The sequence below is a fragment of the Mizuhopecten yessoensis genome, unplaced genomic scaffold, assembly GCF_002113885.1.
Source record: "Mizuhopecten yessoensis strain PY_sf001 unplaced genomic scaffold, ASM211388v2 scaffold201, whole genome shotgun sequence".
Lineage (NCBI taxonomy): Eukaryota > Metazoa > Mollusca > Bivalvia > Pectinida > Pectinidae > Mizuhopecten > Mizuhopecten yessoensis.
The window spans coordinates 296037-308987 of record NW_018403428.1 but is presented as its reverse complement, the minus strand read 5'-3'; the positions used below and the strand labels follow the sequence as shown (position 1 = coordinate 308987).

Here is a 12951-nt window from a genome sequence, read left to right as displayed (position 1 = left end):
CCTTACTTTGAGAGATATTCGAAATCTGATCAAAAGTTGAATTGTGTGGCACATGAAAAATTCATATACATGTACTGGTGCTCAAATAAAAGCAAAATCACATCACTCTAAGTATATTCTGAAATTATGTCCCCTTATTTTTGCACAAGGCCAATCTGCATTGATCAAGGTTTTTACATTCCATTTCCATGATATTTGGTCAGCTTTATAAACATGTTATGTTTTCTAATTTTATGTTGTCTTAAATAGGCTTTATACCTACCTCACACCATCCCATCAGCTCCCCTGCAGGATTCCTGCAAGAAAGAAATGCAAAATAAGGAATTTTAAATACTATTACATGTTATAATCTCATTTTGAGCCATTAACTCATTCACCCCTGAAATTTCATAATGAACTATTCCAACCTTTGTATAAGAAGAGTTCAAATGTGTCTTCAGGGGTGAATGAGTTAAATGATAAATGTTCGTCAGTCTACTAAACAATGATTCTATAACTTTGTTAAAATCATCAGGGGCGGGTCCAGGTGAGGGCGTAATGGGCGTACACCCCCCCTTTCCAAAAAAAAAAAAGTCAGGAACCGTTACGTTAGTGCATTTCACAATTATTCTATGTTTTTTAGTGAAAAAAAAGGTCCAATTTTTTTTTAGCCTTGCTCTGCTCGGCGAAGATTTGATTCTCTATCAAATATCCTAGAAACGCCTCTGATCATTCTCAGTAACTGCATAACTGTCTTTTCAACACTTTTATTCAACAGGTCTTACTTTCAAATAGTTGACCCTTGGCCTTTGCGATGGGTTCTATTTCTTGCTTATTACCTAAAACCTGTAAAAAACAGCTGCTCTTCTTGTAAAGTTGTAAACTGTCCACAGATTTCTCACTTGCATAGGAAGATCGGATGGCAATTAATTGTTAATGATCCTGAATGACCCCAAAATGTCATAAAATGATGTCACAAACAATAGCGTGACCCCAAAAGGTCACTATAATTCCTCCGCCAGTCTGCGTGTAAGCGATCCAAACCTGTGGGTCAAATAGAATTTTCTAGCACCGCAGGAAATGCGGATATCTCAGTCTAGTATGCAAGAAATCTTCAGACTACACACTTCACCTTGCAGTTTTATATGTTCTGTATACAGTAGTGTTGTACAACAAGAGTACCGAGAAAATGTAGGAGAAAATCTTCAGACAAAAAATCAAAAACTGAAATGAACAAAAGGCAATAAATTTTTCGCAAATCGTCGAATCAAAATTCTTTTAATGGGGACACAACTTCATATCATGATTATCATGTATACCAAGTTCCAAAGAGATCGGTCGAAAAATGTAGGAGGAGATTTCCGGACAAAATTCAAATACTGAAATGAACAAAGGGCAATAACTTTTGGATAAATTGTCGAATCATAATTCTGTTAAGGAGGACACAACCTCATATCATGATTATAATGTATACCAAGTTCCAAAGAGATCGGTCGAAAAATGTAGGAGATTTCCGGACAAAATTCAAATACTGAAATGAACAAAGGGCAATAACTTTTGGAAAATTGTTGAATCAAAATTCTTTTATGGGATACATAACTTCATATCATGATTATAATGTATACCAAGTTTCAAAGAGATCGGTCGAAAAATGTAGGAGGAGATTGCCGGACAAACAAAGTTTACATCAGACGGACGGATGGACAACGCCATACCATAATACTACCGTACTACCGCGGTCGTATAAAAACTCTTGTCTATACTTACTCGTCTAGAAACTGTATAATCTTCTGTCGACTTTTTACATAAAATGTGTTTGGAATGTCAATGTTTTCACCCTCCAGTATCTGTTAACGAGACATATTATAATAGTTGAGTTCATGGTCAGTAATATCACAGACAGCTGGACAACCTCATCCAGAGACACATTATAATAGCTGAGTTCATGTTCAGTAATAACACAGACAGCTGTACAACCTCATCCAGAGACAAAATGATGACAAGGAAAAAACTTTGGAAGATGCATAATAAAAAATAAACCAGGGGCATTTTTGTAAATAAAATATCAGACAAATGATAAGTAACTACATGTAAACAAAATATCAGACAAATGATAAGTAACTACATGTAAATAAAATATCAGACGATTGATGAGTAACTACAATGTAAATAAAACAGGACAAATGGTGAGTTTAACTACAAATAAAGAATTGCCGAGTGTCATACAAACAAACACCTACCCATCGTATACACTTGTCAGTCCGGTCCATAATCTACAACGCAAGTAAACAAAATAAAAACAACAAAAAGTGCAACATGCAAAACAAAACAAGCTAAAAAATAAACAGGAAATTGACAACAACAACAACAACAACAACAAAAAATATTATTGTCTATCAACCAGAAAATTTATTCTGAAGGTATTTTCAGGTACAATGCATTCTGGGTACGTTAAGAGACACAGGATATTCTACTGACCATGTTACAAAATAACATGAATGTCACATCACATGACATTCTGCAGACCATGTTACAAAATCATATGACTGTCATATAAAATTCTACATTACCAACATCATGCTGCTATCAAAATGCAGACTAGTTATATATTATGTATAAATCTGGTACTGTTAATGTCATAATTAAAGCGGTCTTTTTATCATAAAACAATCTGATATTGTCAAATAAAAATACCAAGTCTGAACACCAAATCTACTAAACAACGAGGCAGATCTGTTTGAATGGTCTCCCGTCTGTAGACTATGTAAAATACTACGACCAAATTCTTCACTATTTAAATGATTGGATTCTGTAATAGCTTAGCCTCCTACACTAGGGAACTACAATACATGTTCTAACAGCTAGATGACCGCTGTAGGTTTCACTAGGGAACTACAATACATGTTCTAACAGCTAGATAACCGCTGTAGGTTGTAGGACAATGTGGGGGACATGGTCATACTGATGACCTTGACAATATTTATGTTGTAATGATGACCTTGGAAATGTGACCTTGTACTCACCTCTAGCCCCTCCATGTCTAGCTGGGCTTTAATGCGGAAACTCCCGAGAATTTGCTCACAGCAAATCAACATAAGGTCATTGAACTGTAATGTTAAACAATAGAAACAGTCTTTAATAACATTTCTATTTGTGCAAATTTCAGATCTGTTAAATTTCAATAATACTGTTTCTGATGTTAACACTGAAATACAAATACAACTGATTTCAGAAACAATGTACAATCAAAATCTGCAGGCTGAAAATTATTACAAATCTTGGATATGTTCAAATTGCTTGGCTATCTTTTAGGTGCCAATATTTAAACTTGAGCAGGTATATCAGTGTTTGAAAAAAAAATAAAGAAGATCAGAGCATTTTGTTAAGAGTTTGAACCATGTTAACCTTTGTGCGGAGGAGAACACTGGCAATGACCGACTGATGTCTATATAACACCTTCTGTTGCAGGAATCACAAAAAATATAGATTTTCAATTGAATTGCCAAAAACGTTTTGGTAATGAATCTAATTACTGCTTTTTACTGGTAACTATGTCAGCCTAGTGGAGTCTGGGCATGTTTATCACGCTCGTGTTCTGTGGAGACACAGAAATCTCGTAATGAGCAAACAGTCTTTCTGTTGTACAAATTCTAAAATCAATAATTCTGCAATATCAAATGTCTGCCGAAAGTCATTCAGGCCAAAGTTACGTAATAAAACCCAGACACACAACAAAATAAAACCAAATAGCTGACACTTCACACTGGTTGGTGTAGTGCTGGCTTCCGCAGAACAAATTAATATTCAAAAGTAATCAAAAGTCTAATTGTCATGTCTTCAAAGCATAGTACAATACCATTAGTTTGAAACCCTCTCTTTACCCTCGATCCCTAGGGCAACATTATATTAGACCTGATCCACTTCAATGAAGTGCAAGTCGAAACATTATTCCCAGGGGATGGAAGGGTAAATGAGTCATGATATCTTCATCCAATTAGACTTTTGATGGAAACATTTAAAACTTTAGGTCCAGGAAAACAAACTTTTCTGAGGAAGAAGTAAATTCTATTTAGAAGGGAGATCTCGTATTTGCGATGTAATTTTGCATGTTACATTTATTGGTTAGTGATTTTGGCTGTGGCCGATTATTTGCAATGAGACATTGTATGTGACAAAATGTTTACAATGTGACCGTGTGTGGCAAAATGTTTACAATGTGACCTTGTGTGTGACAAAATGTTTACAATGTGACCTTGTGTGTGACAAAATGTTTACAATGTGACCTTGTGTGGCACATTGTTATGATGTGACCTTGTTTTTGAGATGTTGTTTGTATTTTGACTTTGTGTGTGACAACTTGTTTGAAATGTGACCATATGGGTCCTTTTTGTGATGTGACCCGAGGTATGACACTATGATTTGACCTTGGGTTTGACCGATTGCTTTGATATGGCTTAGGGAGACTTGTAGATTGTGATGGAGATTTATTTTGGCAAAACAATGATCAATTATACACAATGGTCCAACCTCTCCTTCTCAAGGAAATCTCATTGAGACACTAAGCAAACACTCACCAGGAATACATAACGGTCCAGCCTCTCCCCGCCCCTTGCAGAGATCTTGGTAATACGCCCCTCCCTTACAAGCTCTCGGGTGGGACTGATCAGGTCAATCGCAGCACCAAACTTTTCGTTAATTTCCAGTAGTTTGTGGAACTTTTCCTACATGAAAAACACAGTGAAGGATCAAGATAAGCTTTGGCGTTCTATCAACAACTACAATACTGAAAACTCAGTTTCCAGACAGTTATATTACAATTTATTTTTCTAAGAAAATAGCAGCTGTATTACATAATAATATAAATTATTGTGCAAACAGGACAGTTTGATGCCAGAATGATGCTCTTTGCTAAGGGGCATAACTCTTGGTACACCTACATAGTAAAATATCTAGTCATGTGGTCAATTTCAGTACCACATTCTTTTATATTCTATTTTATAAGAAATGTTTCACATAAGGTCAGAGTGAACCTCCAATGTAATTCTTTGTTACATCCAGTCAGCTTTCTGTTTCTCAGGCCAGTTACATGATACTTACCAACTTTTCCACTTACAAAATGCATTTTAATAGGAAATTGCCAAATGGTAGAATCTGTAAATGTTCTTAGCTATGAATTGATTGCATCTGAGCAAAAAGTAAGATTCAGGGAATCCTACTACCATATTTATCCTACAAAAAGCCCATATCAGGTAATGAGCCCACCCATATATAGTGCATTTCAGAACCCAAAATTGGGTGCATCATCAGGTTCAGTTTCCCTCAAACAAAAAAGGGCAACTGAGCAAGTATGTATCAGATTTAATTTAATATTAACTAGATTTCATTAAAGCTATTCATTTGTTTACATGTTCTGGTATAGCATCACACATACAATCACCATTGGTTATACCGTCTATATCCTGCAATAAGCCCAGGCCAAAACATATACTGTCTCACTCAAAGTAGGGAGTGGGCTTATAACAGGACAATGAATAGCATATATTTGAATTTCTACTGAACTGCAATATATATGGGTGGGCTTATTGCTGGGTATGGGCTTATTGGTGGATTAATACTTAGCCTGGGTGATTATTGAGATCGATGCAAATTTATTACCAAAAGTGTACTTACGATTTTCTTCATTGCTTCGTTGGAATGACTAGCTGCCTTTGTAACAAGCTCCAGAGCCACTATAACAGGAATGTTTAACTATTAGTACTGCAAAACTCTTTTCTCTAATTAAGATTTTTTTACTGAAACACGAAAATCTTTACTTGTAACAGTAAGAAATATTATAAAGACTGGAAGACTCAACAAATTTCAGTTTGGTTCATTCAGGTAACTATTATCACCTCCAAAGCTACGTCTTCATCAGGACATTTTCACTGAACAATATTTCCTTGAAATATTTTTCTCATGGTGGTTTGTTTACACCTATTTAAACAATGTACAGGGGCTACGATCAGGTAATAACTGCATGCAATCATTACATATTGGATATTACCTTGAGCATAGTCTCTGTCAGGTAAATGTTTATTAGACCTACCTTGAGCATTGTTTCTGTCAGGTAAATGATTATTAGACCTACCTTGAACATAGTCTCTGTCAGGTAAATGTTTATTAGACCTACCTTGAGCTTAGTCTCTGTCAGGTAAATGTTTATTAGACCTACCTTGATCATTGTTTCTGTCAGGTAAATGATTATTAGACCTTCCTTGAACATAGTCTCTGTCAGGTAAATGTTTATTAGACATACCTTGAGCATAGTCTCTGTCAGGCAAATGTTTATTAGACCTACCTTGAGCATAGTCTCTGTCAGCTAAATGTTTATTAGACCCACCTTGAGCATAGTCTCTGTCAGGTAAATGATTATTAGACCTACCTTGAGCATAGTCTCTGTCAGGTACATGTTTATTAGACCTACCTTGAGCATTGTCTCTGTCAGGTAAATGTTTATTAGGCCCACCTTGAGCATTGTCTTTGTCAGGGAAATCCTCAGGTAAATGTTTATTAGACCTACCTTGAGCATAGTCTCTGTCAGGTAAATGTTTATAAGACCTACCTTGAGCATTGTCTTTGTCCGGGGAATCCTCAGGTAAATGTTTGAGGTAATCTATAAATAATAAAATCATGTTGTTAAAAACTGTACAAAAAGTTTGTTGAATAATGGTTTGTTTCCTTGAGGCAATATCAGACACTGGCTGCGGTTTTTGGCAGCGGATAATATTATGCTGACCAAAATGTTAATTTAGTTAGGTGACTTATAATGTTGAAACAACGTCACATTTCAGAACATCGATGATATGGCACTGGATATTTCTTGAACTCTATTTTTTACACACTCCCCTAGTAAGGATTTGTAAACATTTAGTTCTTGAACTGGGGTCACCAGGTGCACCTAGGTTGACTAGTGTTGTCCCACATCCACATAAGGAGGAAGTGTAGTAGACATTATCTATCTTCAGCGATGGAAAAGTGGATATAAAAGGATTGTCCAAAAAAAAATATTCATGAATCATACAAACAATGCATTGTAAGGGAAGTAAAACGTACAAGCGTCCATTTTTTCTGTAAAATATGATTTTGGCCTTGAAACAAAATACTGAAGCTGGCACAGGCTTGTCCCACATACACAATGTCACTGAAGTGATTTTCAGAATTAAGAAATATCACTATTGTGTTGGACTGTTGGACAGAGTCAATAAATTCGACCACTATTTCAATCAATTCTAATGATCAATTAATAGAAAAAAGATAGGAAACCACAATGCAGCAGCTATTTGTGGATGGGGAGTATTCTGGGAGACAGTACTAATCAGGAGAACCCATCGCAAGCTGACAGATGGCAGGCCAGGGAGAGCTATTATTGACGTATCGCCATGCCAACTGATCCCAGCATGAGTCTCCAGACAGGAGTCCATCAGGAACAGAAATGGCCGAAACCATGCAGGCTCATATTTTGTCTCCGCAAACATGACATTTTTTTGTTAAACAGCACATACACTACAATCTACTGAATTAAGCAGAAGGGTAGGGGAGATAACTATAGAAAATAAAGTGGTCATGCTGGGTTAGTTTTAAACACAAGATATGGAGAGTAACATTGTAATTTGACAAAGAGAAATTTTTCGTAAACATATAGTAACAGACATTTTATAACCTAAATAAAATAGTTTAATGAAGTGTGTAACCAATAAGAAGGTGTTGTTGGTGAGGCTTTGCAATGTATGGGTGTAACCTGTAATACTAAGGAGTTTGGGTGTTACCTTGTAGGAGGAGCTGGTAACGAGGATCCCACTGGACTGGGTCTAACATGTGATACTAAGGAGTTTGGGTGTTACCTTGTAGGAGGAGCTGGTAACGAGGAACCCACTGGACTGGGTCTAACATGTAATACTAAGGAGTTTGGGTGTTACCTTGTAGGAGGAGCTGGTAACGAGGAACCCTCTGGACTGGGTCTAACATGTAATACTAAGGAGTTTGGGTGTTACCTTGTAGGAGGAGCTGGTAACGAGGAACCCTCTGGACTGGGTCTAACATGTAATACTAAGGAGTTTGGGTGTTACCTTGTAGGAGGAGCTGGTAACGAGGAACCCTCTGGACTGGGTCTAACATGTAATACTAAGGAGTTTGGGTGTTACCTTGTAGGAGGAGCTGGTAACGAGGAACCCTCTGGACTGGGTCTAACATGTAATACTAAGGAGTTTGGGTGTTACCTTGTAGGAGGAGCTGGTAATGAGGAACCCTCTGGACTGGGTCTAACATGTAATACTAAGGAGTTTGGGTGTTACCTTGTAGGAGGAGCTGGTAACGAGGAACCCTCTGGACTGGGTCTAACATGTAATACTAAGGAGTTTGGGTGTTACCTTGTAGGAGGAGCTGGTAATGAGGAACCCTCTGGACTGGGTCTAACATGTAATACTAAGGAGTTTGGGTGTTACCTTGTAGGAGGAGCTGGTAATGAGGAACCCTCTGGACTGGGTCTAACATGTAATACTAAGGAGTTTGGGTGTTACCTTGTAGGAGGAGCTGGTAACGAGGAACCCTCTGGACTGGGTCTAACATATGGTGCTGCAACGTCAGACTACCACATTCAGGAGTTTTCTGTCAAAAAAGAAAATGTTATCCATCAATACATTTAATTATCTTTTATTTACAGTTGATTAATATTAAAAAATAAAACAACTAAGATATCAGTGAGCAATACAATACTCATTATTTTAAGTCAAGGAGGGAGTTACATACAACAGATGGCATTAGATATACCAGGGTATACATATAATATTAAAGATTTATATTTATGGTTATAGCATTATTTGGAAATTAGTATTCAGACTAATGCTTCTTGTGTAATGGTCAGAGAATGATGAGCAGTGTAATGGTCGGAGACTGATCAATACCATTAGAATGAATGTTGTCTGGCCTGGGGGTTTCAATCCCACATACCTAACTGTTGATATCTTTCCATACCTTGTTTGTGGTATACAATCACCCATACCTAATTGTCGATATCTTTCTATACCTTGTTTGAGGTATACAATCACCCATACCTAATTGTCGATATCTTTCTATCCCTTGTTTGAGGTATACAATCACCCATACCTAATTGTCGATATCTTTCTATCCCTTGTTTGAGGTATACAATCACCCATACCTAATTGTTAATATCTTTCTATACCTTGTTTGAGGTATACAATCACCCACACCTAATTGTTGATATCTTTCTATACCTTGTTTGAAGTTTACAATCACACATACCTAATCGTTGATATCTTTCTATACCTTGTTTGAGGTATACAATCACCCATACCTAATTGTTGATATCTTTCTATACTTTGTTTGAGGTTTACAATCACACATACCTAATTGTCGATATCTTTCTATACCTTGTTTGAGGTATACAATCACCCATACCTAATTGTCGATATCTTTCTATACCTTGTTTGAGGTTTACAATCACCCATACCTAATTGTCGATATCTTTCTATACATTGTTTGAAGTATACAATCACCCATACCTAATTGTTGATATCTTTCTACACCTTGTTTGAGGTATACAATCACCCATACCTTATTGTTGATATCTATACCTTGTTTGAGGTATACAATCACCCACACCTAATTGTTGATATCTTTCTATACCTTGTTTGAAGTTTACAATCACACATCCCTAATCGTTGATATCTTTCTATACCTTGTTGTTTGAGGTATACAATCACCCACACCTAATTGTTGATATCTTTCTATACCTTGTGTGAGGTATACAATCACCCATACCTAATTGTTGATATCTTTCTACACCTTGTTTGAGGTATACAATCACCCATACCTTATTGTTGATATCTTTCTATACCTTGTTTGAAGTTTACAATCACACATCCCTAATCGTTGATATCTTTCTATACCTTGTTTGAGGTATACGATCACACATACCTTATTGTTGATATCTTTCTATACCTTGTTTGAAGTTTACAATCACACATCCCTAATCGTTGATATCTTTCTATACCTTGTTGTTTGAGGTATACAATCACCCACACCTAATTGTTGATATCTTTCTATTCCTTGTTTGAAGTTTACAATCACACATACCTAATCGTTGATATATTTCTATACCTTGTTTGAGGTATACAATCACCCATACCTAATCATTGATATCTTTCTATACCTTGTTTGAGGTATGCAATCACCCATACCTTATTGTTGATATCTTTCTATACCTTGTTTGAGATATACAATCACCCATACCTAATTGTCGATATCTTTCTATACATTGTTTGAAGTATACAATCACCCATACCTAATTGTTGATATCTTTCTATCCCTTGTTTGAGGTATACAATCACCCATACCTAATTGTTGATATCTTTCTACACCTTGTTTGAGGTATACAATCACCCATACCTTATTGTTGATATCTTTCTATACCTTGTTTGAAGTATACAATCACCCATACCTAATTGTTGATATCTTTCTACACCTTGTTTGAGGTATACAATCACCCCTAATTGTTGATATCTTTCTATACCTTGTTTGAGGGATACAATCACCCATACCTAATTGTTGATATCATTCTATACCTTGTGTGAGTGATACAATCACCCATACCTAATTGTTGATATCATTCTATACCTTGTGTGAGTGATACAATCACCCATACCTAATTGTTGATATCATTCTATACCTTGTTTGAGGGATACAATCACCCATACCTAATTGTTGATATCTTTCTACACCTTGTTTGAGGTATACAATCACCCATACCTAATCATTGATATCTTTCTATACCTTGTTTGAGGTATACAATCACCCATTCCTAATTGTTGATATCTTTCTATACTTTGTGTGAGGTTTACAATCACACATACCTAATTGTCGCTATCTTTCTATACCTTGTTTGAGGTATACAATCACCCATACCTAATCGTTGATATCATTCTATACCTTGTTTGAGGTATACAATCACTCATACCTAATCGTTGATATCTTTCTATACCTTGTAATGTCATGAATAAATGATGTACCAAAATCACACACACACAAGATGCTCAAAGAGCTTGTATTGTTTACCTATTTCTCTATGAACAATGAATCAGAAAATGTTTTTTTTTCACTATTTGAGACACCACGGCTATCACAGATTTCTTCTAGTCTCAAACAATCACAATAAATAAAGTGATAAGACAGGAACATTTGTACCAGCTTTCAACAAATGTGACCTTTGTCATTTTAAATGAGTGTCAAGGTCATTATTTGAACAAATTTGATAGTGCTTCACCCAAGCAAGCTTTTTAACATGTACAAGAATCCTCGGCTGTATGGTACTTGAGAAGTTACTTAAAGAAAAGATGTTCAAGAATTAACAGAAAATGACCAACAACAGATACTATAACATGACAATATTTATTTTTTTTATTAAACTGAGCTTTACCTATTTTTGAACACTCTGTTACCTGTATTTCCTGCATGATGGCTGCAAATTTTGAAGACTTCTCCGACCAAACATTGATCAGGTTCATGGCGTGATCAAAGTTTTTCACATATTCTGTATAGAGCTTCAAAAAGGGAGCATTGCTTCGCATCAGGTCTCCAATTTTTGGTTCAGATTCCCTGTAAAAGAAATTTCATGAAAGTATTCAAAGGAAAGGTGTCACTAAGAATATTTTGGTCTTCATTGATAAGAAGTATTTAAACAGACTAACATTTATGTTGAGTGAAATCCAGCCGCATATGGTGTTTTATGGTAATGACCTTTGATGTTCGGACATATGTTATCATCAATACCTAAAATATTATACTAGTAATAACAATGTTTGTAAGAAAAAGTCAATGTTTTTTTCCAGACAATTTGCATGACCTACAAAATTGCATAATATGGGTTGTATATGTGGTATCTACAGTGTGGTTTGAAGGAAGAGATTAAAGATGTGTTTTGAACAATTAGATATACAAAGTGAAGATGAGTGTTTAAAAAAGAAAAAATCCAAAAAAAAAAAAAAAGGAACATAATTCCTTCAAGAATAACTCTAGTATATTTACCAGTTCTTCATCCTGTTTTCTAACTGGGGTAGGAGGAAGTTATTATGGAACTGGTATATACTAGTGATATTGGAGAACATCTGATTCATCACGTCCGCCGATAGGAAGTTGTGGGTCTTGTTCTCCTCACGAACACGAACTTGGAAAATCTGAAAAAAAAATACAAAACTTTGATACAGGATTAAGGACATAGGTATTTTGAACAAATAGTTAATAAATCAGATTTTCTTTTTGGCAAAACCTGACATCACTGCTGAAATATGTCTTTGTCTCACACAACAAAGGTGTAGTCAGTGCCATCGCCTTTGCCAGTACACATACTGACCCGTAAACAAAGATATTATCAAAGTCACACTTAAGGATGCCTGTCCCACTGCAGAGTAATTTTCAAATACAGCAACATCCCCTATAACTTTATATTTTAGCACAATTGGGCCAGGACAGTTCTGTTAACCAGGAGGCTTAGTTAGTTAGAGCGACATTATAAGGATCTGAGGTTCTGTTGACCAGTAGGCTTAGTTGGTTAGAGCGACATTATAAGGATCTGAGGTCAAGGACAGTTCTATTGACCAGAAGGCTTAGTTAGTTAGAGCGACATTATAAGGATCTGAGGTTCTGTTGACCAGGATGCTTAGTTAGTTAGAGCGACATTATCAGGATCTGAGGTTCTGTTGACCAGGAGGCTTAGTTAGTTAGAGCGACATTATCAGGATCTGAGGTTCTGTTGACCAGTAGGCTTAGTTGGATAGAGCGACATTATAAGGATCTGAGGATCTGTTGACCAGTAGGCCTAGTTGGTTAGAGCGACATTATAAGGTTCTGAGGTCAAGGACAGTTCTATTGACCAGCAGGCTTAGTTAGTTAGAGCGACATTATAAGGATCTGAGGTCAAGG

The 12951-nt window shown here is 36.1% G+C and overlaps 1 protein-coding gene across 4 annotated transcripts in view; it reads right to left on the bottom strand.

The window, feature by feature from the left end:
• LOC110460720 (FYVE, RhoGEF and PH domain-containing protein 2-like) overlaps nucleotides 1–12951 on the bottom strand; it is a 103822-nt gene that overhangs the window by 13429 nt on the left and 77442 nt on the right. For all 4 annotated transcript variants that reach the window (XM_021513836.1, XM_021513922.1, XM_021514083.1 and 1 more), the window contains 10 exons: nucleotides 12058–12206; nucleotides 11472–11628; nucleotides 8535–8622; nucleotides 6581–6631; nucleotides 5650–5708; nucleotides 4554–4700; nucleotides 3003–3086; nucleotides 2220–2252; nucleotides 1747–1826; nucleotides 263–296 (listed from right to left, as the gene is read on the bottom strand). In XM_021513836.1, the coding sequence (XP_021369511.1) occupies nucleotides 263–296; nucleotides 1747–1826; nucleotides 2220–2252; nucleotides 3003–3086; nucleotides 4554–4700; nucleotides 5650–5708; nucleotides 6581–6631; nucleotides 8535–8622; nucleotides 11472–11628; nucleotides 12058–12206 (882 nt within the window). The remainder of the gene's footprint in view (nucleotides 1–262; nucleotides 297–1746; nucleotides 1827–2219; nucleotides 2253–3002; nucleotides 3087–4553; nucleotides 4701–5649; nucleotides 5709–6580; nucleotides 6632–8534; nucleotides 8623–11471; nucleotides 11629–12057; nucleotides 12207–12951) is intronic.